Raw genomic sequence first — 25,415 nt, 5'->3', positions numbered from 1 at the left:
AATTCTTAAACTCAGAATAAATTGAAATCTGGTCTTGGTGAAGCCCGCTCGCCCTTTTTTTTTTTTCTGGTTTACCTCAGCACTTTTAATCTCGGCGAACATCTTTACAGCCGAGTGCAATTCACTTAACTTAAAGTCATTTCGCTCTGATCAAACTTCACCGCTGCTCCCTCATCCAATACATTTGGATTTCAGACCGAGGGATTTTTTTCCCGATGTGCTGAAAATATAAAGTCAAGTAATGCGAGTGTTTCCCGCAGCCGCTCCTGAGCCCGGTGGCAGCATGATGCACCGCGGCGTTTGTAAACCGAGCAATGATGTATTTTTTCATCCAACTTTTCAAAAGCACCGTGAAGAGGATGTAGTCACTTTGAGTAATTCTTCCCCAAAACTTAAACGTCAGACTCCCTCCCTCGACATTATTTTAAGGGTCGGACAGTTCAAGTGTCGAGTCGACTGTATTTATACAGGCGCGTTTCCCTTTCAGTCATTTAACAGCTGGATATTAACAAACTTTGCGTTTGTAGTTGGTAAAATTCCCCTTCCTCTGCTTTTCCATGAAAGTTTTGTCCGAGGGCTCGGCTCCGAGACTGACTGAGTCAGCTCATCCACGGCCATAACTGTGGGGTTAGCGGTTTAATTAAACCGTAAAGGTGTCACTGCAGTGATGTATCCTGGGAGCCTTTTGATGACTGTACAGTAGTAATTTCAGGCATAATTTCTTAAGATTTACGCCCTTGTTAATTTTTGCCGACAGAGAAGAGCCTCCGAATGGAGACGGAACAGAAGAGCAGCTGGGGAACGTGATTTTACAGCGCAGGCCAATCAAAGTCATGTTGTTTTCAAAAGACGCAACTCACTAAAGTTCCGTTTTGTTGATGCATTTTTTTTTAATGAACACTTTTGCGTCAGTGTGCTCATCGCGGTGACAAACACATTGCGTCTCCTGTGGCGCCTTCCCAATAAAAGTCCCTCTGGCATATCACGATACGATACATATCGTGATATATATATCGACACAATACAATACATATTGTGATATATTGCAATACCTTGCATATTTTATTTGCACTTGCTGTGCACCACCTTGAGAGTCTAATATGAACGTCACGTTATATTGATAACTCAGCGGACAAATTGTGCCAATTGAGCGTCAATGAACTGAAATGCACTTGCCATAAACATCATATGCAAATGAAGTGCATCAAGTAAAAAATAAATCATAAAACTGAAATAGTCAGTATTATAACATACTGTAAATCAAAGCTGTTTGCAAGTGTCGGCTATGTTTCGATTAAGTTTCCAGTGAGACTTTTAATAACCCTAACCCCTAGCCCGTTTAAACAATGTTTTATAGATCTATTGATAGTGGGGGCGGGATTATCGATACACTATTTAGGAAAAAATGTTTGCGAGAGTCAGCTGATAGTCAGATGGTTCTGATTGGACAGTAGGACAGTAAGCGGTGAAGCTGATCACCAAAACCCTGGAAAATGTAACATAAATATTATCATAAATAAAGTTTAAAGCAGGCAAGAGTCGACGGTCAGTGAAGTGCAACCCTGGGATATGACGTCGTGCTTGCGCGTGCGCGTGCCTGCAAAAAAAACCTGCGACCGAGCAGAGCTCAGATAGAGGCTTTGTGTTTACTGATAAATTATTCAACAAAGACGAGATAAAAATGAGAACTAGAAAAGGAGCCTGTAGATGTGACGGTGCGTTCTCCGTACGGCCAACTCAGAACACACCCGCACGCACACACACACACACACACACACACACAAACACGCACACACACACACACACACACACACACGGAGCGGCTGAATCTGCTGCGTGATGCTCGCACTGTGTCAGTGTTTGTCCCTGACGCACAAGCTTGTACTTTCTCCTAATCTAGCACATGGCTGAAGAGATTTGTGAGTTATTAATTAATCGCCAATCAGCGCACAATGAGGGACAATACAAGACAGGTGCTGTGTAATCATGACGCTTTCATGCAGCACATTCCCAAACGAACACAGCGCCTCCGCGACATCGCCGCGCCGCGCCGCCTCGCCTTCATGTGCGGATGCTCAGACTAGTTTGATTCTCACACTGTGACAGTAATTAAAAACTCCGCTGGCTGACTACGCTTCTGTCCCGTTAATGGAATCCGTCGTGTTAACAAGTCTGTTGGAGGCTCCTAACTGTGGAGTGTGGACTCCTGTTGGATGCGTGCTCACATGGCTGCCGAGGCCGGTCCGACCAGCGGTAATTGCTCCGCGTCCTCTCCCCTCTCGGAGCGGACGCGGCGAGACGAGCTTGTACGTCATTGAAGAGACAGCCGCTCGCCGGAGCAGAAGCTGCACACGGGGGCCTGGTATAGACACCGGTCGGCCGGACTCACTGTTGCCGCCGCTCCTCCAGCCAGCGGCGAGCGAGAGAAAGCGGTCACATCACTCAAAGAGTTTTTCAAATTTTGCTGACTTCAGCGATTCCAGTCGAACGCTGAACGGACTCCCGCCGCGCCGCACTCCGCCGCTTGTGCTGGGTGATCTGCCACGTTTGGTTTTACAGCTTATTTGTAATGGCTGCAGTTCGCGTGGCTCGGCATTTTCGGACCGAACGTGATGAAGCACGTCGCAACCCAAAAAAAAGAAGAGAAAAAAAAGCAAAAGGTTCGGTTTCCACTCGGTGGTCGGTGTGCAATGCATCCTCGACTCTGGGAAAACATTCAGACCCCTAATTATCTTAAGAAATAAAAACCATTAATCACGAGAGAGAGGGAGAGAAAAATGTCAACAATCTTGACATTTAAGTTGTTTTTCAAGTCTCACATTGTTCCAGCGTCTCGTTTACAAGGATTTGCTGCTTTATCCTTTTGGTCTTATCTGAAAGTAAACTTGATATATGAAGGAGGATTTAAAGAGTGTTGGTCAAAGGAAACAAGAAATTGTGAAGACGTCACTTTGGGCTCCGTGATATTACGATATGTATTTTCTGCAATTTTCTGACAATTTATAGACTGAAACATCAATTGATGAATCAACAAAATGGCCGGCAGACAATCTAATAAAAGATAATGTGTGTTAATTAAGCTTGAATTGTGGACACTTGAGACTTGAGCGGGGTTCAGTGAATGTAATCTGCCTTCACACAAACTGAATGGTGTGTGTGTGTGTGTGTGTGTGTGTGTGTGTGTGTGTGTGTGCGTGTGCGTGTGTGTCTCCCACCCCCCCCAGATGGCCAACACCACCAGCCTGAACCACGTGGTGACGGGTCTGAAGCCCAACACACTGTACGAGTTCTCCGTCATGGTGACCAAAGGCCGCCGCACCAGCACGTGGAGCATGACTGCGCAGGGAACGACATTTGAGACCAGTAAGAGCCCCGCTTGCACACACGCACACACGCACGCACACACGCACACACACACACACACGCACACAAATAACTGTACAAAACCACAAAGATTTACAACAAAGGAATAGCACATGTTACGAGCCCCTGATTGGCTGAGAGTAATATTTAGTTTTTTTTGCTGCTCAGGAAAATCACATTTTCACTGCACAGTATAATATAGTGAGACAGAGAGAAAGACAGGTTTTTTATCAAATATCTCACATTCATTTTCACCTCAAATTGAGGAAAACCTGCAGGAAATTTGGTGATTGCGGCATATAATTTCAGCACTGCCTCCATGAAAAAACACCAAAATACACAATGGGCTAATCATGAAGTAATAATGACTAAGACCGGACTCTTTAATGGGCTCAAGCTCAGAACAAAATGACTTTGTTTTTCTTTTTTTTGCTTCACTTTTCCATTTCTTTGCATCTCGGGTGGGCAACGACCTCTCGTTACCTTTTGCTTCGCAACAATATCGGAGGCATGACAATAAATAATTACTTTCTCTCCTGAGGCAGTCGAATTAAAAAGGAATACAAATGGACTGCATGAGCGCAATATGAATTCTCTCTTAAAAGCCGTCAACCTTTCCATATTGAAAATATACAACGCCCTGGTTATCGATGTTTGATTTCTGCAGTGTTCTGCACCTAATGGATACTTAAAAAAATTGGCAACCTGGAAAGAACTGCTGCCCATACGTCACTGCAGGGTGTAATTGCTGAGCTAAAAGATTCACAATAAACCTAGAAGCTAATTTTCTTTGAAACCACTTCTATATCTGCATTATTGGGTTGAGATTTACTTTGCTGTTCTTTGACGCCACTGTGCCAGCAACTGCCGTGGCCGGCGGCATTATGTGTATATACATATATATTTTTTATATATATATATATAATATATTCTTGGGTTATGTCGTTCTGTCCAATTCTCTTGAACGCGACATCTCAGGAACGCCCTGAGCGAAAGACGATAGACTGATTACATTTAAGTGGTCATACGTGTCAATATAATGATTAGTTCCTCAAAATAGAAACGTAATACCTTTTATTAAATGTATTTTAAGTTTACATACATTATATGCGTGTATGTGGATGTAAACTGGACCCGGGCGGGTTGATGGAGGCGGACAGTTTTCATTTCAGCCCAGTCAGGTGGGTTCAGATGGATGGTATCTGTAAAGGGTAGGAAAACTTTTTCGACATAAGATAAAGTATTTGGTATTCAAAGACACACAAGCACACTCACACGTTTACTCATATCTTATTGTAAAAGTTAGTGGTGAATCCAGCATGCTGTTCATTTTGTTGGAATTTATAAAGCTGTACACGGCGTGTGCCACCTCGACCCTTTATCTGAGTCGCTTGTCAACACAACAAATGTCTCGTCTCAATTCGCCTGCACAGTTCCCAGCTCCTCTCCGAAAGACGTGACCGTGGTGAGCAAGGAGAACAAGCCGCACACCATCATTGTCAACTGGCAGCCTCCGTCGGAGGCCAACGGAAAGATCACGGGTGAGTCTCCCCTGAAACCTGGTGTTTCTGTACAGAAGAAACATATTCGATTTCTGACTCTATATATGACTTTTAACTATTAGACCCCCCTACTAAAAATCTGACGTCACATTTAGTCACATCATTGATTCACATGAAACGATTACATATGTGAAATACATTCTCCCTGTGCTGAGGTGGTCAGAGAGGAACCATCATGTCCATATCTATTGTGACTAGTGATGAATATCAGAAAAAACAACAACATTGTGGTTGATTGTATTTCGCCCAGCGTTAAATCCACAGAATTCTAAAGAACCCATCTCTCTGTCTTGCGGACTTTCCCTGTCGCAGGCTATATAATCTACTACAGTACGGATGTAAACGCGGAGGTCCACGACTGGGTGATCGAACCGGTGGTGGGAAACCGTCTGACTCACCAGATCCAGGAGCTGACGCTGGACACCACCTACTACTTCAAGATCCAGGCCCGCAACTCCAAGGGCATGGGCCCCATGTCCGACGCCGTGAACTTCCGCACTCCAAATAGTAAGTTGGTAAATGTGGTCGGTGTCGTGCGTTTCATAAATACTTCATATCGATCATAAAGGAAGTCAAACTTCTAGCAGCGAGAGAGACGTTGGTTCTCACTCTCTCCGACGAGCTCTGAAAGACGAAATCAATATTTGATTTGCTTTCCTTTTTGGAGGGGCCGCGTACAAAACTTCAATCGAATGCGCATTATGTTACGTGTCTGACGGATGCCTGAATAGGCAACTGTTAGCTGAAACATCATACAGCTTTGTTAGACATTTATAATAACGGGACTTTGGGTTTTTTAGACCCCAAAAAATTGTGAATGTGTCTTAAAGTTAGGCTCTGATAAAGGGATTTTAATAACAATATATATTTAATTACACAAGAAAAAACTGTTAATACATGAGGTTACAAATCTTTGCCCTCCAAGAATTGTTTTTGTTTTCTCCCTACACTCTTAACAGATCATATGATGTGCCACTCCCGACTTAGGTAGAATTTCTAGATAAAACTTGAGACATATCATTCGGATGGAGTCACTGTAAGAAAGTTTCACGAGAGCTGAGACAGGGTCCCCCCCCCCCCCCCCCCCCCCCCCCCCCTTAAAACGTTGTTAGATTGGTTTGGGAGGACTGGATTACTGGAAAAGTCTAGTCAGCAAATTTGCTCCCACTCATTTCATTCTCCCTCTCTGAATGAAAGAAAAAAGACCATTTTAGTTTCAGTTGCGCTGGTCGCCGTTCTGCTGCGTACACCTTCACTTTGTCCTTATCTGAATAGTTCGGGGAGGCTGCATCTCTTCAAGAAATTGTTTTTGTAATTGTTCAGTAAAATATGTGTCCTGGAAGCTGTTGTCATTTTTGTTTAGATGCTTTGCCCTTCACGACGGCTTGGCTGTGTCTGACATCACTCTTGCTACGGGGGGGGGGTTTCCTCACCATATCTCATTCTCCTAGTTTTGCCCCTCTCCTCCTCACAAACCCCCCCTCCCCCAATCTATCGCTTTCTTTCTGTCTCTCCCTCGCTGCTCTTTTCAGCTAACCTGTTGTTTGCTTTTTATTGTCTCTCCCTCGCTGCTCTCCTTTGGCCTGTTAAGCTGAGTCCTCTGACAAAATGGCTAATGACCAAGGTAAACTCTCCCTCCACACTTCTTCTTTTTTTTTTCCACTGCTGGCTCTGCTCCTCCAGCGTGTGTGTGTCTCTCTCTCTTCCCAAGGATTTCCATCTTCTCTCGGCCGATGAAAAACTTGGGCTGCATGTCTGGCAAAATTCATTTTTTTCGTGTGTTTGTAGACGACGTTTCTCGGGGGTCGTGTTGCATCTCGTGAAGGTTTGAAGCCATAAAATCACTCGACAGTTTCAGTAGAACGTATGTTTTTCCATTTTGTGGCAGCCTCGAATCTCCCGCCGAAGCCGGGGCCTTCAGGCAACCAACATCCACACGACCCTGGGAATGCAGTTGGTAAGATTTTCCCTCCTCCTATAGCTGTCTCTTAATGCTCTTAATCAAAAGATGGAAATGATGCCCCCTTCTCCCTCACAATTTTCAATTTGAACTGGTTCCATATTTTGTTGTAGTTCAGATGCAGTTAGTCATGTTCCCGTGTCTCCAGACCTCTTTTTTAAGAGGAGGTGTTAAGAAGATCTATTAGCAGAGCTAGAATATAATATTCATAATTATGTTGTCATTAGCGTATGATCACGGTAAATTAAAGACCCTTGTGGGTTCATAAGCTTAGAATGAGCCCTTCATATCTACATAGGTTGTGGATTCTCTTTCCACAAATGTCGCACTGCCATGTTTCTACAGTAGTCAGAAAAATGGACAAAACAAATGTATTTATATATTTATCTTGCCGCAAGGCCCGCATAGGTTCTCCTACACGCCTGGAAAGGAAGGAGGTGAAAACTTCAGTTGCTTGCAATCTGCGACCTCACCACTAGATGCCACTAGATCATACACAGTGACCGGTTCTTTATTAAGAAGTATGCGTTGAGTGTATCTCGTCTAATCCAATCCCTTCTCCTCTGGAGGTAAATCAGGTGTGGGAAGCAACAGTGAAAATCACATCCTGGTCATCGTCATCATCATCTCGGTGGGTGCCTTCACCATCATCGTGGTGGTGGTTGGCGCCTTCCTGTGCACACGGCGCACCACGTCCCACCAGAAAAAGTACGAAACTTTAGTTTAGTTTAGGACTTTAGTGTCCTCTTCTTGTCTCTCTCTCCCTAAAATGTCTCTGTCACTTTGAGGCCCGTCTTTCACCGCTGCCCCTCGCGTTCTCCCCTGCAGAAAGCGGGCCGCCTCAAAGTCCTCGAACGGCTCCCACAAGTACAAGGGGAACTCCAAGGACCTGAAGCCACCGGACCTTTGGATTCACCACGAGAGGCTGGAACTCAAACCCATGGACAAGTCGCCGGACCCCAATCCGGTCATGACCGAGACGCCCATCGCCCGCACCTCGCAGGACATCACGCCCGCTGACAGCGGCCTGGACGGCAACCCCCACTTGCAGCAGAGGCGTAACTCCTACCGTGGTCAGTCCTGCCCAAGGGGGGAAAAGACTTAATATTTTCTGTTATGAGAAAAGAGATCAAAGTGAAATGTCTCCCTGCGCATAATAGTTCTGGGCGAACTTCTTGAGTTGGCCTGGCAGATAGGAAACTACATTTTGACAAAGAAAGCGGAGGCAGGAAGTGACCTCACGCCCTTTGGTTTGCTTCCGGGTGCATGACTGGAAGAGAATTTGAGATGGTGTTTTCATTTCACAAATCAACATTCGTCTCTGTTGTTGTTGTTTTTCTTATTATCATGCAACACATGTCGTGCTTTTTCATACATGGTGCCCATAACTTGTCACGACCGAAGTGCTGCAAACATCATACGGTCTCTACTACAACTGTCTGCAAGTAAACCTGCCAAATATAATTAGTTCACAACTTAAGAATGCCGGGTATGACACAGACATTTCAGAAACATAATTTAAACCCCGTGATGTCAAACTGCCGAAGAATCCTGAGCTCTACAGATGGATGATTCATAAAAACAACAGCAAGTAGACTGTAGAGTAGCAGCTCTTTCTGATTGGCTGGTTTCCATCGTACCTTTTAGGCCACGAATCAGAGGACAGCATGTCTACACTAGCAGGTCGACGTGGGATGAGGCCTAAAATGATGATGCCTTTTGATGCACAGCCGCCTCAGCGTAAGTGTGTGTGTGTGTGTGTGTGTGTGTGTGTGTGTGTGTGTGTCAGTGTGAGAGAGACAGAAAGAGAATGTGTGCTTGACATAATCAAGGTCAATTTGGAAAAGATACACTTTCTGGCAATTTTGGACATTTGAGCAAAGAGATATTTGAACAAATTACCAATTTAGAAATATATATATCATCATATTTTAATGTCTAATCAAGTGAACAGGTCCATTTCATGCTTCACTTCTACTCTTCAATTTTCATTGTTTATTCTGTTTTTCTTCCTTCCTGAGTTTGGTGACATAAGGATTGTTTCAGAAAACTGCATGTGTGCGTGTGTGTGTGAGTGTGTGTGTGTCACCATCAATACTCCCACTTCCTTCATCATTACAGCTGTTTAAACATCTCGTCCTGTTTGTGTGTGTGTGTTTGTGTATCCATGTCCACTTCCATTCACAGCTGTGATTAGTGCTCACCCCATCCATTCCCTCGATAACCATCACCACCATTATCACATGGGGAGCCTGGCGTCGCCAACACGGAGCTACCTCTACCACCAGGGCAGCGGGCATCCGCGCCCGCACGCCTGCGCCACCCCCATCTCCCACCTAGAAAGGGTGGACTCCACAGGTGAGACGCTGCCCCCTGCTGGGCAGCCGAGGAGCGCAGCGGGACGCGGGAAGGCAGACTTGGCCAGACTCATTCATTGATTTCTTTATTCGCTCATTCATCCACATTCAGCCGCCATCTTTTTTTTACATTCATATTTTATTTTTCTAAAGTGTCACTAACCCTTCGTATCTGACCTCTCTGCCTTCTGAAATGATTTTATAAAAGGATTATTGTTTTATTTCATAATTTTTTATTAATATTTGTACGGAAAAACATTGACAGTTGCAGAAGCAGTGTCCGTTTCACTGTACACGATTTGTGACCATTTCCCAGAGCCCAAGTTGATGAATTTAGATTGTTTTGTCCAAACGACAGTGAAAACGCAAAGACATTCAGTTTATTATCATGTGACACCCAGAATTTTTTGCTTCAAAATCTTCAAAACGAATAATGAATCATCAAATATGTTTATAATTGTCTGTTCGCCTGAGATCCAGTGCATCGTATAAAGAAAAGAGAGAATCCACTTCACACACTACAAACTTGAAGTGCATTACAGAAGAAGCTCTAAAGCTGTAACAGCTTCATGAAGATGGTGGTTGGTATTCCCTGACTTTTGAAAGCAAAATTTCTTTTTACATCCCCGCGCTCATTGTCCCCCCTCCAGAGTCGGTGAGGAACACCCCCAGTTCGGAACCTCTCCCTCCGGCCGCCGCCTCCTCCCAGGCGTCTTGCCCCTCGGAGATCATGGCCGACCCCGAGGGCAGCTACCACGGCTCCACCACCACAGAGGAGGAGCCCAGCTACTCCAGCAACCTGCCCCCGCACCGCTCAGCCCACCCGCACGCCCACGCCCACCCGCTCAAGAGCTTCGCCGTGCCGGCGATCCCCGCCACCGGCCACCCTACATACGAGTCGTCTGCGCTGCCCAGCACCCCCCTGCTCGCTCAGAGCGGTGAGGACACACACACACACACACACACTCTTGCACATTTAAACAAAGGTAAGATGACAATACAAAAGAGTCCACTGGCAACCAAACTGTTAACCAGGAAAGAGAGGGGTTCTTAAAACACAATATGCAATAATTCATAAACTTCGAAATCATGCACAATTTTATGAATTTGTTGAGATTAAATGTATTCTTCTTGACCCAGGACACTTTCAGTATTGGTTCTGTAGCTTTCGGGCTAATATTCCTCAGTAGAAGAAGTTGTCACTTGTTGTGGAATTGTTGACATTCCAATTCAGATTTTGTTAAAGGCAAACATTTTATAAAAAAAAATTATGAATATATTTGATTCATTTTGAAAATACTTGTACACTTAAGATCGTGTGATACGCTGGAAAGCTCCAGTACTCACCTTGAAGTGTTAGTATTTAGTCAATTGCGATTTTTTTTTCTCCATATTTTTTGATTTCTCTATTTAATTTTTGTGAAATAATCCGTCTCCGTTTGCCGTGAATTAAGAAAAACTATTGACATTTGACTTTTATCGAGAGTGAAGAACCAGAATTTGGGATTCTGTGCAGTATTTACCTCAGAGTTGGTTCATCCTCATTTTGTTGTGTGAATCGTGAATCAAACGCCAATCATGAAACCAAACATCTTCCTATAACAAAGCATTTACCAAAATGATGTGTTGTGACCCAAGATTATTCCGGAAACTGTGTATTCAGTCTCCCCTGCAGATTTCCTTTCATAATTAAAGGGGGAATTTGTCATCTCGAGTATCGAATGTATTTGTTGCCTTCACTGACTGTCGTATCTTTATGTTCACAGGGCCGCCCACTCACCCCCACGTCGTGAAAACAGCCTGCATTGGAACACTAGGAAGGACACGACCACCGATGGTGGTCACTGTGCCCAACGCCCCCGACGTGCCAGAGACCAGCAAGATGTTGGAGGATGTAGACAGCGTGAGTACAGCGCCCCACACTGGCCGCTTGTAGCAATGCAGTGTGTTTTTTGCCGCCTAGTGGTGAATATTTCCTATTTATTCACTTTGTGTTATTTGAAATTACACCAATCACACATTCCTTCCAAATCCATGTCAGTTATTTTTGGGGGCACTGGACTGTACGGTTACTTGCACATTGGTTTTAACCACATTTTCTATTTGTTCTTTCTCCCTTTTTTTTATTCTTTCCAAACTTCAATCTCACCTTTTCTTTATTTTTTTTTTGGTCGCCTGCATTTGGCCAATTCATTTAACTTGAAATACTCGACCTTAACCGAACCCACAACTGGAATGATTTCATTTTCTTCATTGTTTTTTTTAACCATCGAATCCTTACTCCACGCCCTAATCCTCTTTTATTGCCTGTTACTCGTACGTTGACGTCGGCTCCTCTTTGGTTCTGGATGTTTGGCTTTTGTCTGCTGCCCTCTTCTTGTTGTCTGGTCATTTGCGCCGATTCAGTTCCATTGATCCATCCCGCAGCTCGCCTCACCCCACCCATTTGACTCCCCACCCCCCGCCCCCCCTGCCCTCTGCGAAAAGATCCCTGACTGACCCTCTCCTCCTCTCGTTTCCTCTCCTCTCTTCTCCTCCTCCCCTTCTCCCGGCCTCCAGGTGCTTGCCTCCCTCCCCCCCTGCCCCTCCCCCGCCCCTCGCAGTAACCCTGTTCCTCTCCCTCAGAACTACGAGCCCGACGAGCTGACCGAGGAGATGGCCCACCTCGAGGGCCTGATGAAGGACCTGAACGCCATCACCACAGCGCCATGAGCACGCGTACACACCTGCACAAATGCACACACACACACACACACACACACACACGGACACACTTTCCTCTGTCATCCGCACACACGCATCACAGAAAGAGACACACACTCTAAAAGTCGAACAACCGTTCAATCAAAACATAAACCTTTTGAGCCAGAGGCCGGTGGACACAAAGTGGCGTCTTGTGCCCGAGAGAAACTCTCCCGTCCCCCTCGCTGCAGAGGGGAAAAAAACAAGAAAAAAAAACAAACACTCCAGACTGAAACTTGGAAACTTTTTTTGGCTCACATTGCTCAGTCTCAGGAGATTGCCACGAGAGGGAAAAACAAGCGAGTCGCTTCGTCTTTTTACGAAGAACCAATTCTCAGAGACAATGAACTTTTAAAACATTGGTCGCTCTCCACCGGAAGATTGTGAAGTTTTTTTTTCCTCAGCAAAAATCCGTACGGTAGGTTCGTCCGTGGCGAAGGCGCTCGCGCGAGACGAGGCAAGCGGCCGATTTCAGTGTCAAGTGAAATGGAGAAAGTCCAAAAATATGCTGGTTTTGATGTTGGTGCTCATGCGGCGCAGTCTACACACAGTGTTTGTTTGATTAGTGTTTTCTTTGTGCATTTTTGTATAACTATTGGGCAGTTTCAGTGACGTGAACATTGGATATCAGCCTCCTTTTACAAGCCTGCATTATCCGTAAACATGGTCTCTTTTTTTTTTTATCCCCTTGTGTCATATATTGTGCCATGACTTTTTATTATTTTCTATGTTATTATATTATTTTTTTTTACACACATATCCTTATAAACGTGTACATATGTTTTTTTGTTTTTTTTAAACTGCCTCATTCTTTTGATGTTTCCCAGTGTTCCATATTATTATTATTATTATTATTATTATTATTTGGAACGGAAGTGGGATTACAAATGAGTCCTGAAGCTCAGTTTTCATATCAACAGGAGCGAGAAGCCCGATACATCCACAGTACATTCTTCTCTGGCATTGTGTTTTTCCCCCTTGTATGTTAAAATGTCGTCAATTTTTTTTTTCTTTTTCTTCAGTCGTTTGTTTGTCGTGGGAGCTCCGTTTTAAAAGCCTTACCAACGTGTTTGTATGTCGGGCGGCCGGGACGACCCGGCCCCTCCGCGGATGTCGCTCGTCACTTCGTTTCTGTGGGACTTGACGGTATCTCCTCACAGGTCTCGAGTACCTAGGACTCAGGGCACTGACCCCCAACTCCATCCTATAAAAAAAAATTTAAAAAATACAAACAAATAGAAAACATCACATGGCACCTGCTCAATCAATCAGTCAATCGATCAATCACCTGCAACAGACAAGTTATCTTTTATATGAAAAGTTCGATTGGATGTATGTGTCATTTACAAAAGCCAATATTTGGTTTCAGACATCTGTACTGCTGAACCACATGTGCATACCCCCCACCCCCCACCCCACCCCACCCCCACCCCCTGCGGCGGAGGAGTGTGTTTGCTGTTTTCTCCCTGCTGTTCATCGTCAAATGCTCCACCCTGGTCCTTTTTACAAATCTTACAAAATGCAAAGAGGTTGGCCTTTTGAATGGGACTCCCAGATTCTTTTTTTTTTTTTTTTTTTAACACGGTAGTTTTTGTATGAAGAAAAAAAAAAGCTTGTTCTAACACAAATCCAGTGTAAAAAGGAAAAAAAAAAGTTCATTCAAGAAACTAGTTTTTTCATCACCCTCTTACCCAAAGAAATTTGTCGTTTGCAATCATAGTCATTTAATCTACTTTTGTGAAATATCACGTTTTTCATAAATGTACGTCATCATGAATGTCAATATAACTGTAGGAGACTTCAACTATGGATACAAACAAGGAACAAGTTTTTTTTTCAGAGGAGAAAAGAAAAAAAAGATCGAAAACAAAGAAAGGAGGACCGGACTCCATTTGGGAAATAATCTATTGAGTTGTAAACAGTTGAACCTGTATTGCACTTTTTCACAATTTTTGAAAAGTACATTTCTTACATATCTTGTGTTTTAAATATCAAAAGCTGTTTGTGTAACGTAGTGTCCTAGGTAAGCAGCAGGCAGCTGGTCTTGTTTATTTTTTAATGTTTTTCCTTTTTTTTTTTGCTTCAGAGATGATATGAATATGAGCAGCCGAGGTGTTTACTTTGAAGCTCGTGATGAGGAATTCTGTTGTTGCTTGTTAATGTACAGAGCTTTCTTTGCTTTCTGTAGGAAAAAAAAAAAAGAAGATCTGTGGCTTTTTAAAAAATGTTGGAAAAAAAAAGGTTTGGAAAAAAAAAAGATGTTTTTTTATTGGTGCTCCTATACATTGTGTATACAAACTATTATGAATACTAACAAAGTAAATTAATCTGCTCGTCTTCTTTTCATCAAACATGATCGGGATGCCCAGTAATAGATTGTCACCAGTAAATTCAAAGTTTACAATATTAACTACATTACACTGCTGTATATCAAGTCCTAGGAGTATTGGGAAAGTTAATTACAGCTTAAATTATTTATCAATGGAAAACTAATCAACAATTTTAACAATAGAGCAGTTGTTTATGGACAATACGAAATAATAGCTGCTGGTTACATCTTTTTAACATGTTCATATTTGCATTTTTCTTTTGGTATTAAGTTCTTCTTTCAGAAGGACAGCTGTTGTGTTAGAGCTTTTCAGCCTCATAGTTAAAGAATGAAAGCCTCTTTTGTACAGAGGCGCCGTATTTCAGACAAAGGCTATTCAATTAATGTGCCACATTTGCACAGTCACAAATTCATGAATGCCCATTATAGTTAACAGTCTCACTGACTTGCCTTTTCAAAGGGTTAAATGCTCTTTAGCATGGAAGAGACGTTTTGTTGACAATTAATAGTTTGATCAGGTTTCTAGCTTTGGTATTCTCATCGTATTCATGTGAGAAGTGGTTGAAAACAGACTTTCTGCCACAGTGGCTGATGGAACTGACTCATTGGCATTTGGCTGCCGGCCTGCATTGATTTCAAGGCCTGTTGATGGAGTTAAAAGAAAATCTGTGGCATGATAATGAATTAAACCGCAACCTCTGATATTTAAAAGAAAATGCTGACATGTATAAAGTTGCACAAATGAGGTTAAGTCAACGAACATTTCTGGAAATTATGTTATGATCGTCTCAAAGTGAAAATCACAAAAATGTCAGTGTTCTACATTTGACGTCCTTGTGTGTCACACAAGTGTGATTGTAGTTGAAAAAGTCCCTTGAGTTAAATTATTTATCCTCAATGGCTAAAAAAAGGGGCCTCAAATTGAAAAGAGTTAGTATCGTCTCTGGTTTCATATTTGATTTTATGTTGTTTATATGTGTTAAATCACCTCAGACTCCACATCAAGAAAAATAGAAAGGTTTATTATTATGGCTCCCGCTCACTACACCATGAAAAGCATCATATCCCAACACTGCACTGTACAGTATTGGGGTTTCATCCACAGCTCACACAGTCTCTCCAGCATGTTGGCTTCACTGTTGCAGATGAATCTTGCTGTGAACAACTGGCATCCCTGCATATGAAATATAAATCTGGAACCATGTGCAGCAGTAGACAGTCTCTCCCTGTCAAACCCTTCACCGATCTGTCACTATAAGGAGAATATGGTGAGGATGAAATGTGAGCAACGCTTTTGAAGATTCAGAAAAGTTCTTCCCTCTTTGATCGTCGCTTCAGGTAGGTTTAGGAGAAGCGGATTCTGTAATTGAAGGATAGGTCAATTAATGAAAGAAAAAATATATATATATATATAATGTCATTTGTTGCAGAACTAGACACACTGTGTTTTGAAGCTTTGGATTTTACTGGAATCTAAGTAATAAAGATTATAGTTTATTCTTAGCTCATCTCTATTTTCAAATGTGAACATTTGCTGTGAAAAAAAAATTCATAAAACCAGACAAAACTGCTTATTTTCTTACTCTGGCTTGTTTTGGCCTGCACTAGCAGAAAAGTAGTAAATGATCTTGGTGAGGCATTAATATGAACACAAACCCACCTACAAAATGTGATAAACCTGCATTAAAAAAAAGGGATCTTGCTGACAAACCAACCAACCAACCAACCAGTAAACAGATGCACAGGGGAGAAAATATAACCTCCTTGGCAGCGGTAATGAATGGCTGCACTGTGTAACTTCAAATAACCTTTACAGCCATGGACAAATTATGAACAATGACCACGGGACAACCACCTCTCCTACACGGGGCCAAATTTGATCATTTTGTGGTTATTGTGTGTCATTTAGCATCACTTGAGTTGTCATTGTGTCGCTTTTGCGGTCGTGTTGTCACTTTGTTCCTATTGTCTTAGTTGTCATTTGATTTTTGTTGACATGATTGAAATGTCAATGATGACTTAAAACAGAGAGCGGTGGTTGTTTTTTTTTGTGTACAGTACCTGAGGCCTTGTCGTATTACTCACTCGCCGGCAGGTGTCGCTGCAGCCTTTTTTTCGCGCTCAGCTTCCCTCCATCCGCCGCGAGTCACGACTTCCGGCCTACGTCAGAGCTTCCCAGCTCACAACAGGAACTATGGCGGCCAGCTCAGACCGGAGTCCTCCGCCTTTCTCCTCCGCGGCCGAGCAGCCCGAAGAAGCTGCACCGGCGGACATGGCCGACGGAGACAGCGACGAAGGAGAGGACATCTTCGTTAATAATGTATGTTCACGGCTCGGCCATGTTAATAACAACCTGGTGTGTGTGCGTGTGTGTGTGTGTGTGTGTGTGTGAGTCCGCCTCTTTATCTGATCCGACCTGCATCACAGATAACAGCTGACAGACCGAGACGGGCGGTGTCAGATTTTGAATAAGAGCCATAAACGGTTAAACCTCTTTGTATTCTCATTTCATTCGTGTGTTTTTATGTCAGAAATTCACCATGTGTGGCTTCACTCGTCTCCAGCTCACATGACCCCGCCCGGCCAGATGCTGTGTCTAATGGTGGAAAACATTGTTCACCAACAAGTGAAAATATTCAATAAAAGTCATGAATTCAAAACCATACTTTGGAACAGAAGTATCATCATCAAAATGTGTGAAAAATAAAAGTCACTACATTTAAATGTCCCCCGTGACTGATGCATTATTATTATTATCATTATTATTATTATTAATAATAATAATAATAATAATATATGACATCATGTTATTGTTAATGCAGATGTGTCAGTGTTTAAGTAGCTGCTGGAGATGCAGTTGGTCCTAACTACTTTATAAACAGCTACTCAGTTGAGTCCAGTGGCCCCCAACCTTGGAGTCAAGGCCCAGAGATTAAATCTGATTCACAATCTGTTGTATGTGTAATCTGTATCTCATTATTTCTGTAATTATTGTCCGGAGACATTGTGATAGATTAATTTGAATGATTATTTAAAAATGTAACCACGTGACCAGGGAAATGTCTCTTTAGTGGAGCAGCTGACAGCTCATGCATGACACGGATTTGGGATTTTAATCTTTAACAGTGGGTTGTGTGTTATAATGTAACATCCTAAAATAACTAGTCAACAAAGCTGTCAGATAAATGTAGTGGAGTAAAATGTAATAGAGTAGAATGAAATGGAAAAAAACTTAAGTTAAGCACAGGTCCCTTTACTTTAAGTTTAGTTACAAACTAGTTTTCTGAGGTCAGCCCTTCTCTCTGCTGTTTTCTGTGTCTCATTCTAAACGTGCGTCCTTCCTGTCTTGCAGACGAACCCTGTGGCCGTGAGTCGAGGAGTTTCTCAGCCGGAGCGTGTCAGTGAAGAGCCCCCGGATTTGTTCACGGAGGAGGAGGAGGCCGGCAACACAAACACCAAATCCAACGGCGTTCACTCTGACGATGACAACGACCTGTTTGCTGGTTAGGAGACACAACTTATGTCCTTTTTATTCCTTTTTAGTTTTAATGTTCCAGTTCTTATGGGTCGGTAAAATAATAAGTCTTTTGTAGTGGTTTATTTTGAGTCAGGGTCATGCTTAGAGTATTTTACTGTAAAACATAAAGGGGCATTCCACTTATTTTCACACACAATGTCATGTTAGGTTTACTAGTCAAGACCAGGTGCGAATTAAAACACTTTTGACTTGATTCAGAGGAGCTGAATTATTTTCAATAACCTACAGCCATGGACAAACCTAACCAACAGATATGTATTAAAAACTATATTTCAAAGGACAAAATGATTACAGAGTAAGTCTAAAGTTTTACCAAAGTTTTAATTTAGATCAGAAACTATTTGATGAGAATTATTTGTAACACATTTCAGTGCAGGTAATTTAATTGTACATTACATTGAATGCTTACAGCAACAGTAACTTATCATAAAAAGAAATAGAAAGGTTTTCATTTTACGTTTACGTAGGTCTGCGACCAAAAAGTACTTAAAGTAGTTACTACAAAGCCTGAAATCTCAATGTCATCTGGTCAACAGCCGCCGGGAATAAAACAAGCTTATCAAACAGAGTCTAATATCACTAAGTAGTTAAGTCCCCATCTGTTCTAAAGAGGAATAAAAAAGATTGAAATAAAGTCTTGGAAAATTCCACTGTGGAAGATTAATCTGTGTGTAGTGAATGAATTGAAAAAGTTTTACACATTATTTATCAATAATAAAGTTATAATGTATTAGATGCGTATGCTTTTCCACAGTGGATATATAAACAAGAGCATTGTTCTGGATAAAGTAAGGAAGTGATACTTCCGTGTGACATTGTGTGTAGTGTGTGATCCTGTTAGAAGTACACTCCAGTCATCTGTTTTTCTTTTCTTTTTGGATGAAGAGAAAAATGCATGAATCAAACATCTTTTCTTTCCCCAGATGCACATGTGGAGCTGAACACAGACAAGTCTGGTAGCTCTGACAGGAAGGAGCTCTCGTCTTCCTCTTCCTCTTCCTCTGGCCCTCTTCCCTCCTCCTCGTTCACTCAGAACCCTGCACTTGTGCAGCCCAGCTCCTTGGAGCAGGTACAGGCCACAGTCTAACTTCCTGGGAACTTGGGAACAATATATTTTGTGCATGCTCTGTAATCATCTGATGATCATTCAAACTGTTTGAGTTTTACAGTTATATTCTTCTCTATAATTACAGTTGGAAGAGGAGGAAGCCAAGGATAGTTTTGATTTGGATGTCGCCGTCACCAACCCTGAGAAAGTTGGTCAGTCCCTGTCTCAAAACTATGAAACTGTAATCTGTACCTTCCAGTTTATTCAGATGTTCTTTTGGAAAGTAGCTGAATAAGTATAACATTTCAATACTTAACTCTGATGTCTGTGTTTTAGGAGATGGCATGAATGCGTATGTGGCCTACAAAGTATCCACCAGGGTCTGTATTCAAGCTTGTGTTGATACATATATTTTGTGTAATTTGTACGTGAAATCTTCACTCTTGTTTCTGAGTATTTAGTTTTGTTCTTTGCCCTCTCTCTTTCGTCAGACTTCCTTGGCCATGTTCAGAAACAAAACCTTCTCTGTGAGGAGGCGTTTCAGTGACTTCCTGGGTCTTTATGAGAAGCTGTCGGTCAAGCAGTCACACCACGGCTGCATTATTCCACCGCCACCGGAGAAAAGTGTCGTAGGTGGGTGCCAAGGTTTTTTTTTTAAAGGTCAATGTGATTTGCAACTTTTGTGACTGTCATTTTCTACCAACAGGGATGACCAAAGTGAAGGTGGGAATGGATGACCCGTCATCCGTGGAGTTTGTGGAGAGAAGAAGAGCAGCTCTGGAGAGGTAAGGCTCTGCACATGTTTTACAAAGATGCACTTTTATCAAAGTTAATATGGGTTTATGTTCCCTCCAAAGCCAGGCCTGTTGTTTTCTGTAGGAATGATTTCTGTGTTAGTTTCCTAACACACTTCATATTACTGCCACTGTGTCTTTTGTAGATATCTTCAGAGAATAGTGTCCCACCCATCGTTACTGCAAGATCCTGACGTCCGTGAGTTCTTGGAAAGAGAAGAAGTGGGTATTTTATGATATGAAAAGATTTTCTAGTAGTAATAATTTGGAAAATTATTTCATCTCCCTTTAAGATTGAATTACTTGCCTTGGGAAGGGATTTACCACTTTGTAATTTTTTGAATAAAGCTTTTCATTCTTTATTCTTGAGAATGACATATTGCCACAGTAACTCAGGTTATACATATTTTTTCAGCTCCCCAGGGCTGTGAACACCCAGGCACTGAGCGGAGCTGGCTTCCTCAAAATGATCAATAAGGCATCGGAAGCTGTCAACAAGATGACCATCAAGATGAACGAGTCTGACACTGTGAGAGGAATCTGGATGAAGGGTTTTACTATTGCGCATGTGGCCTTGTACATTTTCTGATTCTTTCAAACGAGTGGAAAATTAAACCCATTGTTTGTATAAAACCTTGATAGTTCATTGGAAGCACCAGAAAATTTAAACAAAGAGGCAGCGAATATCTTAAAGGTGAACGTAGAAACATCACAAAATGACTATCATGACAAGATTCTTTTAATTATTTATTCCTATTCAGATTTTTTTGTATTTCTATTCAAGTATATAAGTTAATATAGGCAGTTTTGAGCATGTTGAAATTATATCATTACTTAGAAACACGATTGTTTTTGTAAAGAGAAATGTTGAGTTCTTTGAGGCAACCAAAAAGGGCTGGACTTAATTGTTACTAATTATAGATAGATATGGCACATTATTATTTTTATAATCACAGTATATTGTGGTATTATAACTGATTAAATATAGCAATAGGCCTCCTATTCTAGACGTGATTATGTTGTTTGTTTGTTTTTTAATTGTCCTCTCTCTGCCGTATATCAGTGGTTTGAGGACAGGTTCCAGGAAGTGGAGAATGAGGAGCAGCAGTTGAGGAAGCTTCAGGCCGTGGTCGACTCCCTGGTCAATCACAGGAAGGGTGAGCTACATTTGCCTTTCGTGACTTTTTTAGCAAATTGTTTCAACTGAGAAAACTGACGAGTGCACTGCTGCTGCCAGTGTATTTGAGGGTGAAACACAGAGACTGAATAGGTTTTCTGTTTCCTCCCTCTAACCCCAGAGCTGTGTGGGAACACGGCAGTATTTGCCAAGAGTATGGCCATGTTGGGAAACTCAGAGGACAACACGGCCCTGTCCCGGGCCCTGTCCCAGCTGGCAGAGGTGGAGGACAAGATGGAGCAGTTGCATCAGGAGCAGGCAGCCAGTGACTTCTTCATCTTCGCAGAGCTGCTCGGGGACTACATCCGCCTGTTGGGTGCCGTGCGGGTAAGCTGACAGCTGCAGAACGGTCGATGGACGATGGCAAAAACTTAAAGATAATATGAGGCCAAGATTCCTCAGAATAACCATTATCCAATAAAACTAAATCCTAAATTTTCTTTATATGTATAGGATATCAAAATGTAGTAAAACAGAAGGAGAGTCTGTACTTAAGTGAAGTAGAAATTGTGATTATGAGTGGGAAATTGCATTAAGTATCAGTTGAGCCAGTTTTTAATGCTACAAAAGCTTAAAAATAATTTCTGCGAGTGTGTCTGCTCAACGTTCTTTCTGAAAACCTGCATTTTTTTTTTAACACAACAAGCATGCTACCTGTCCTTGTGTAAGTGGGATTATGTGGTGTTGAGTTACTACTCTTCAACATAGGAGACACGCCAACAATACAAATGAAAATGAATGTCCACAGGGCTGTTTTGACCAGCGTACGCGGGCGTGGCAAAGATGGCAGGAGGCTCAGAGCACACTACAGAAGAAGAGAGAGTCCGAGGCTAAGCTGCTGTGGGCCAACAAGCCAGAGAAACTGCAGCAGGCCAAAGAAGAGATCGCTGACGTAAGTAGCAAACGCAGTGTTTCACAATTTATAAATCCATTATCTTAATGCTGGACAACAGCTCCTTCAACAGTGCAGCTACGTACCTGTCGTATTTTGCTTTGTGCAATAAGAGTATTTTCAATTAAGTTGTTTCCTATGTCTTCATAGATGTTTTCATTAGATTAGATGCATCACTGTGGACGTCTGTCCTGTCTTACTGGTGTCTGCAAAATATCAAGTTGTTAGATCTTTGTAAATTGTTTGTCTTCCTCCTCGTGTATGTCTTCAGTGGGAGGCGAGGGTTACTCAGTACGAGAGAGACTTTGACAGGATTGGCATGACGGTGCGCAAGGAGGTTCTCAGGTTTGAGGTATGTTGATGTATGTGTAAGTGCGATAATTTTAATGAAATTTTAATCAAAGCTGCTTCAGTGTGACTTTTTTGGGGGTCGATGATCAACAAAGAAATCTCACATGACCATGTCGACTTTCCCATCGGCAGCCCAACATGTTTCAGCCCGTGGCCCTCATCGGGGTCATCATAAAACACATCACAATGAACATTTATAATATTATTCTGGATTAATTTTTTCAATCTGCTGAATGTTCTTTCACACAAAATGTCTAATAGGATAAAAACCAAGAAGTCGTGATATTACAAAGGACAGATTTCGGCTTCACTGTGAAATCATAATGTTAAAGTCTTTTCTGGCCATTATGCAACACTAGTATCTCGGGGGCAGAAGCGGAGATTGGGCGGATACTGAATTGGTGAAACCTATCTTGGGTGCCTACCTTGAAACTTATATATGCACAGATGTTCTGTGCTGCACAGTTGAAGATGTGGGTGGAGCTTTAATAGCTACAACTTTGTGTTCTTTACACATTTATACCTTTTCATTAAATTTCTTCAATGACTTCACTTAATGTATTATGAGTCTAGACAGATAGATCTGGATGTAAACTGGAACTTGACTGGTTAGCGGAGGCCTACAGTTGCAAGTTGGTAATTCTATTTCAAATAAGTATTATGATTAACTTGATAAAGGGCATATGCTGAAACGGGTACATGTAAAAAATAATTTAGATTTTTGAGTTTTGACGTCCTCAAACTATAACCTGGCAATTCATTAGGCAGAGACCTTGAGATGTAACAACACTTTTGTCTTTTTAGAAAGAAAAAGCGAAGGATTTCAAGAGCCAGATAATCAGATATTTGGAGGCGATGGTGCAGTCTCAACAACGGGTAATCATTTAACTATATCAACAATCATATTCAACATATACACTTCACTCTGTTTGTTATTTTTGTTCTTATAATGAAGTTTAAATATTGGTTATAATCAGTATTTATTAACATTTTGAAAGCCATTCAATGTCTAACTATCACAACACATTTTAACAGTTTTTAAAAAAAAAAATCTTATTCTTGTTCTTGTTTTCCAGCTTATAAAGTTTTGGGAAGCATTCCTGCCCGAGGCGAAGGCGATAGCTTAACAAAGAGAGACTTTTCAAAGACCCCAAATGCCTTTATAAAAAACACTTTACCTCTTGACCAGAAACTGAGAGGACAATTTTGAAAAACCACACAAGAAAATTCCATCCATTTTTTTCTTTTTCTTCTTGTCTTTTTATCTGATATATTAAGCTGCCACATTCATATACGATTTTCTTTTTCTCTGTTTATGTTCTTCGACTTAAAGATGGTATAAAGCAGGGGCCCGGCAGAGGTTTACCCAGCTGTAGTATTTGTAAAAATAACCCCACTGTGAGTGGGATATGTTTCATGCTTAAAACAGTATATTAAAAGAATTAACACTGAGGTACTGCCCTAGAGTAACATTGTCTATAGTTTACATTAGAAGGTAGACGTATGCAAGTCATTCCAGTCTCTTAACAGCTTACGTTGATGGATGCATGTCAGACAATGTTTTGATGCACTAAAATGTATTGTACAGTTGGAAAAGCTGTTTTTTCTTTTTCTTTTTTCTATGAAATACCACTATGAATGGCTGAGGTCATTTACCAGGAGTATTAGCACATTGTTACAATGTATCACACAATGCATATTAGATCATAGAAATCATATGCAAATTCAGATTTGAAAAGGTCACAGGCTTTTCGGAGTTCCTCTGCAAAGGTGAAAAGAAATAACGGGGTTAAAGTGATGATGTATTTGCCTGAATCATCATTTTTTTCCACAACAGTTTAAAGTACTTTGAATTTTCTTTGTGTCAGAGATTGAGGGCCAAAGGAATTCATCTGGAACTGCTGCAAAGATTGTTTACTGCTTGTGTAAATGACCGTCGACATGAATGTACACATGTACAGTACTTGAATTGAATCATACAAGCTCTGTCAGACATTACATTTGACATTTTTTGATAAATTGGTGTAACCATGACGGATAGGCACTGACATTCAAGTGAAACAGGCCCCATATTTTCTTATTCAGCATTTGTAAGTGTAGATTTTTTTTCTCCCATGTCATATTACAGTAAGAATGTGCTTTATTTTTGTAACCACTTTGCATTAGCACACACATTTCCTGGAAATGCGATACAGGTAGATGTACAAAATAAAACATGATTGGATAAGCTTTGAGCAATGTTTTCATTTTTCGTGTGTTTGTGTGATTCTTGATGGGATTTCCCATTTCAGTTCTGCAACATGGATGAAGTAAGAAAAAAACAGGCCCCTGGTGTTGGAAATATTAAGAACCCTCTTGCAATAACAATCATTTGGTCTCTTAGAAACATTTTGAAGGTCAACCATTACTTGCTGTTGTGCTGCTGTTTCTTTTTGCGACATCAGATACTATACCCATGTTCGTATCAGCTCTCCCATTTTCTTAAAGCAGAGCAATTCCAGTGTCAAACAATTAAACTAAATGCGAAATCCTCTGTGCATCTTTGGGTCCTTTAAATGCAAGAAGACTCAATGGGAAAAAGGTTTGATTTGCAGCAAAAAAATCAAGACCAAGCCACTTGTTCATATAAACGTAGCTTAGTTTTTAAATCAACATGGACTAAAAATTAAAAAAAATTGATAATTGTTAATCGGGTTCATAGGATGTAATCAGAAGCCTCGCAACCGCTTCTTGCAAAGGGTTACTGTGAAATTAATATTGAAATACATGGAAATGTTGGATCATTTGAACATTTGTTGAAATTAAACCATGAGGGCCAAGTCACATTTCCATTTAGGTAGCCTAGAATCAAAAATTGAAGGGGTTTTAACAAAATGTAAAACATATGACGACCTTTGTCTTTTGACCCGTAAATCACATAAGGAAAAACTCATGTCAAAAAGATCAAAGAACCATAAACAGAAAATGTTGCTTTATTAGTGTTTTTAGTAAGTAGTCTCAAAAATAATACATCTTTAATGTCCTTTTAAGTCATAACTTTTACATAAACGTATTTTTGTTCAATGTACAAAATGTCCCTCTGTATTGGAGTGGAGCAGAGTTATAAATGAACATAAAATGTAAATTCTCATGTAATTTAACAGTAAAAGTACTTGAGTGTTAAATGTACTAATTAACATCTGTGAGATGTGTTAATTTTCAGTTTGACATTGTTAGAAGCACAAATCAACAAACAAAAAAAAGAGAAAAAAAAAGAGAGGTCTGTTTGATAATTAGCCCCGCATCAGGTCTGACCTGGAAGT

The 25,415-nt window shown here is 41.4% G+C and overlaps 2 protein-coding genes across 11 annotated transcripts in view; both read left to right on the top strand.

The window, feature by feature from the left end:
* The window catches only part of neo1a (neogenin 1a), a 151,607-nt gene extending 137,300 nt beyond the window's left edge, over positions 1 to 14,307 (top strand). For 3 of the 10 annotated variants that reach the window (XM_035628077.2, XM_035628083.2, XM_035628081.2), the window contains exons 18-29: positions 3,225 to 3,363; positions 4,797 to 4,904; positions 5,238 to 5,432; positions 6,517 to 6,549; positions 6,814 to 6,882; positions 7,455 to 7,593; positions 7,714 to 7,958; positions 8,533 to 8,625; positions 9,073 to 9,243; positions 9,893 to 10,180; positions 11,009 to 11,145; positions 11,802 to 14,307. In XM_035628077.2, coding sequence (XP_035483970.2) covers positions 3,225 to 3,363; positions 4,797 to 4,904; positions 5,238 to 5,432; positions 6,517 to 6,549; positions 6,814 to 6,882; positions 7,455 to 7,593; positions 7,714 to 7,958; positions 8,533 to 8,625; positions 9,073 to 9,243; positions 9,893 to 10,180; positions 11,009 to 11,145; positions 11,802 to 11,954 — 1,770 coding nt within the window. In that variant the 3' untranslated portion in view covers positions 11,955 to 14,307. The other 7 variants (XM_035628082.2, XM_035628087.2, XM_035628078.2 and 4 more) reach the window with 6 other exon arrangements.
* Positions 14,308 to 16,474: 2,167 nt separating this feature from the next.
* On the top strand, positions 16,475 to 24,347 carry LOC118302158 (sorting nexin-1). The gene is made up of 15 exons (XM_035628088.2): positions 16,475 to 16,633; positions 17,666 to 17,816; positions 18,775 to 18,920; positions 19,045 to 19,111; positions 19,236 to 19,279; positions 19,391 to 19,532; positions 19,606 to 19,684; positions 19,840 to 19,915; positions 20,109 to 20,222; positions 20,757 to 20,850; positions 20,992 to 21,197; positions 21,619 to 21,762; positions 22,034 to 22,114; positions 22,918 to 22,989; positions 23,190 to 24,347. Exons 1-15 carry the CDS (start codon positions 16,508 to 16,510, stop codon positions 23,238 to 23,240), a joined length of 1,593 nt encoding a protein of 530 aa, XP_035483981.1. The 5' UTR covers positions 16,475 to 16,507; the 3' UTR covers positions 23,241 to 24,347.
* The last annotated feature ends 1,068 nt before the right edge of the window (positions 24,348 to 25,415 follow it).

The sequence above is a fragment of the Scophthalmus maximus genome, chromosome 4 (assembly GCF_022379125.1).
Source record: "Scophthalmus maximus strain ysfricsl-2021 chromosome 4, ASM2237912v1, whole genome shotgun sequence".
Classification (NCBI taxonomy): domain Eukaryota; kingdom Metazoa; phylum Chordata; class Actinopteri; order Pleuronectiformes; family Scophthalmidae; genus Scophthalmus; species Scophthalmus maximus.
Note: the sequence above shows the minus strand (reverse complement) of the source record. Positions and strands in the feature narration are given on the sequence as shown.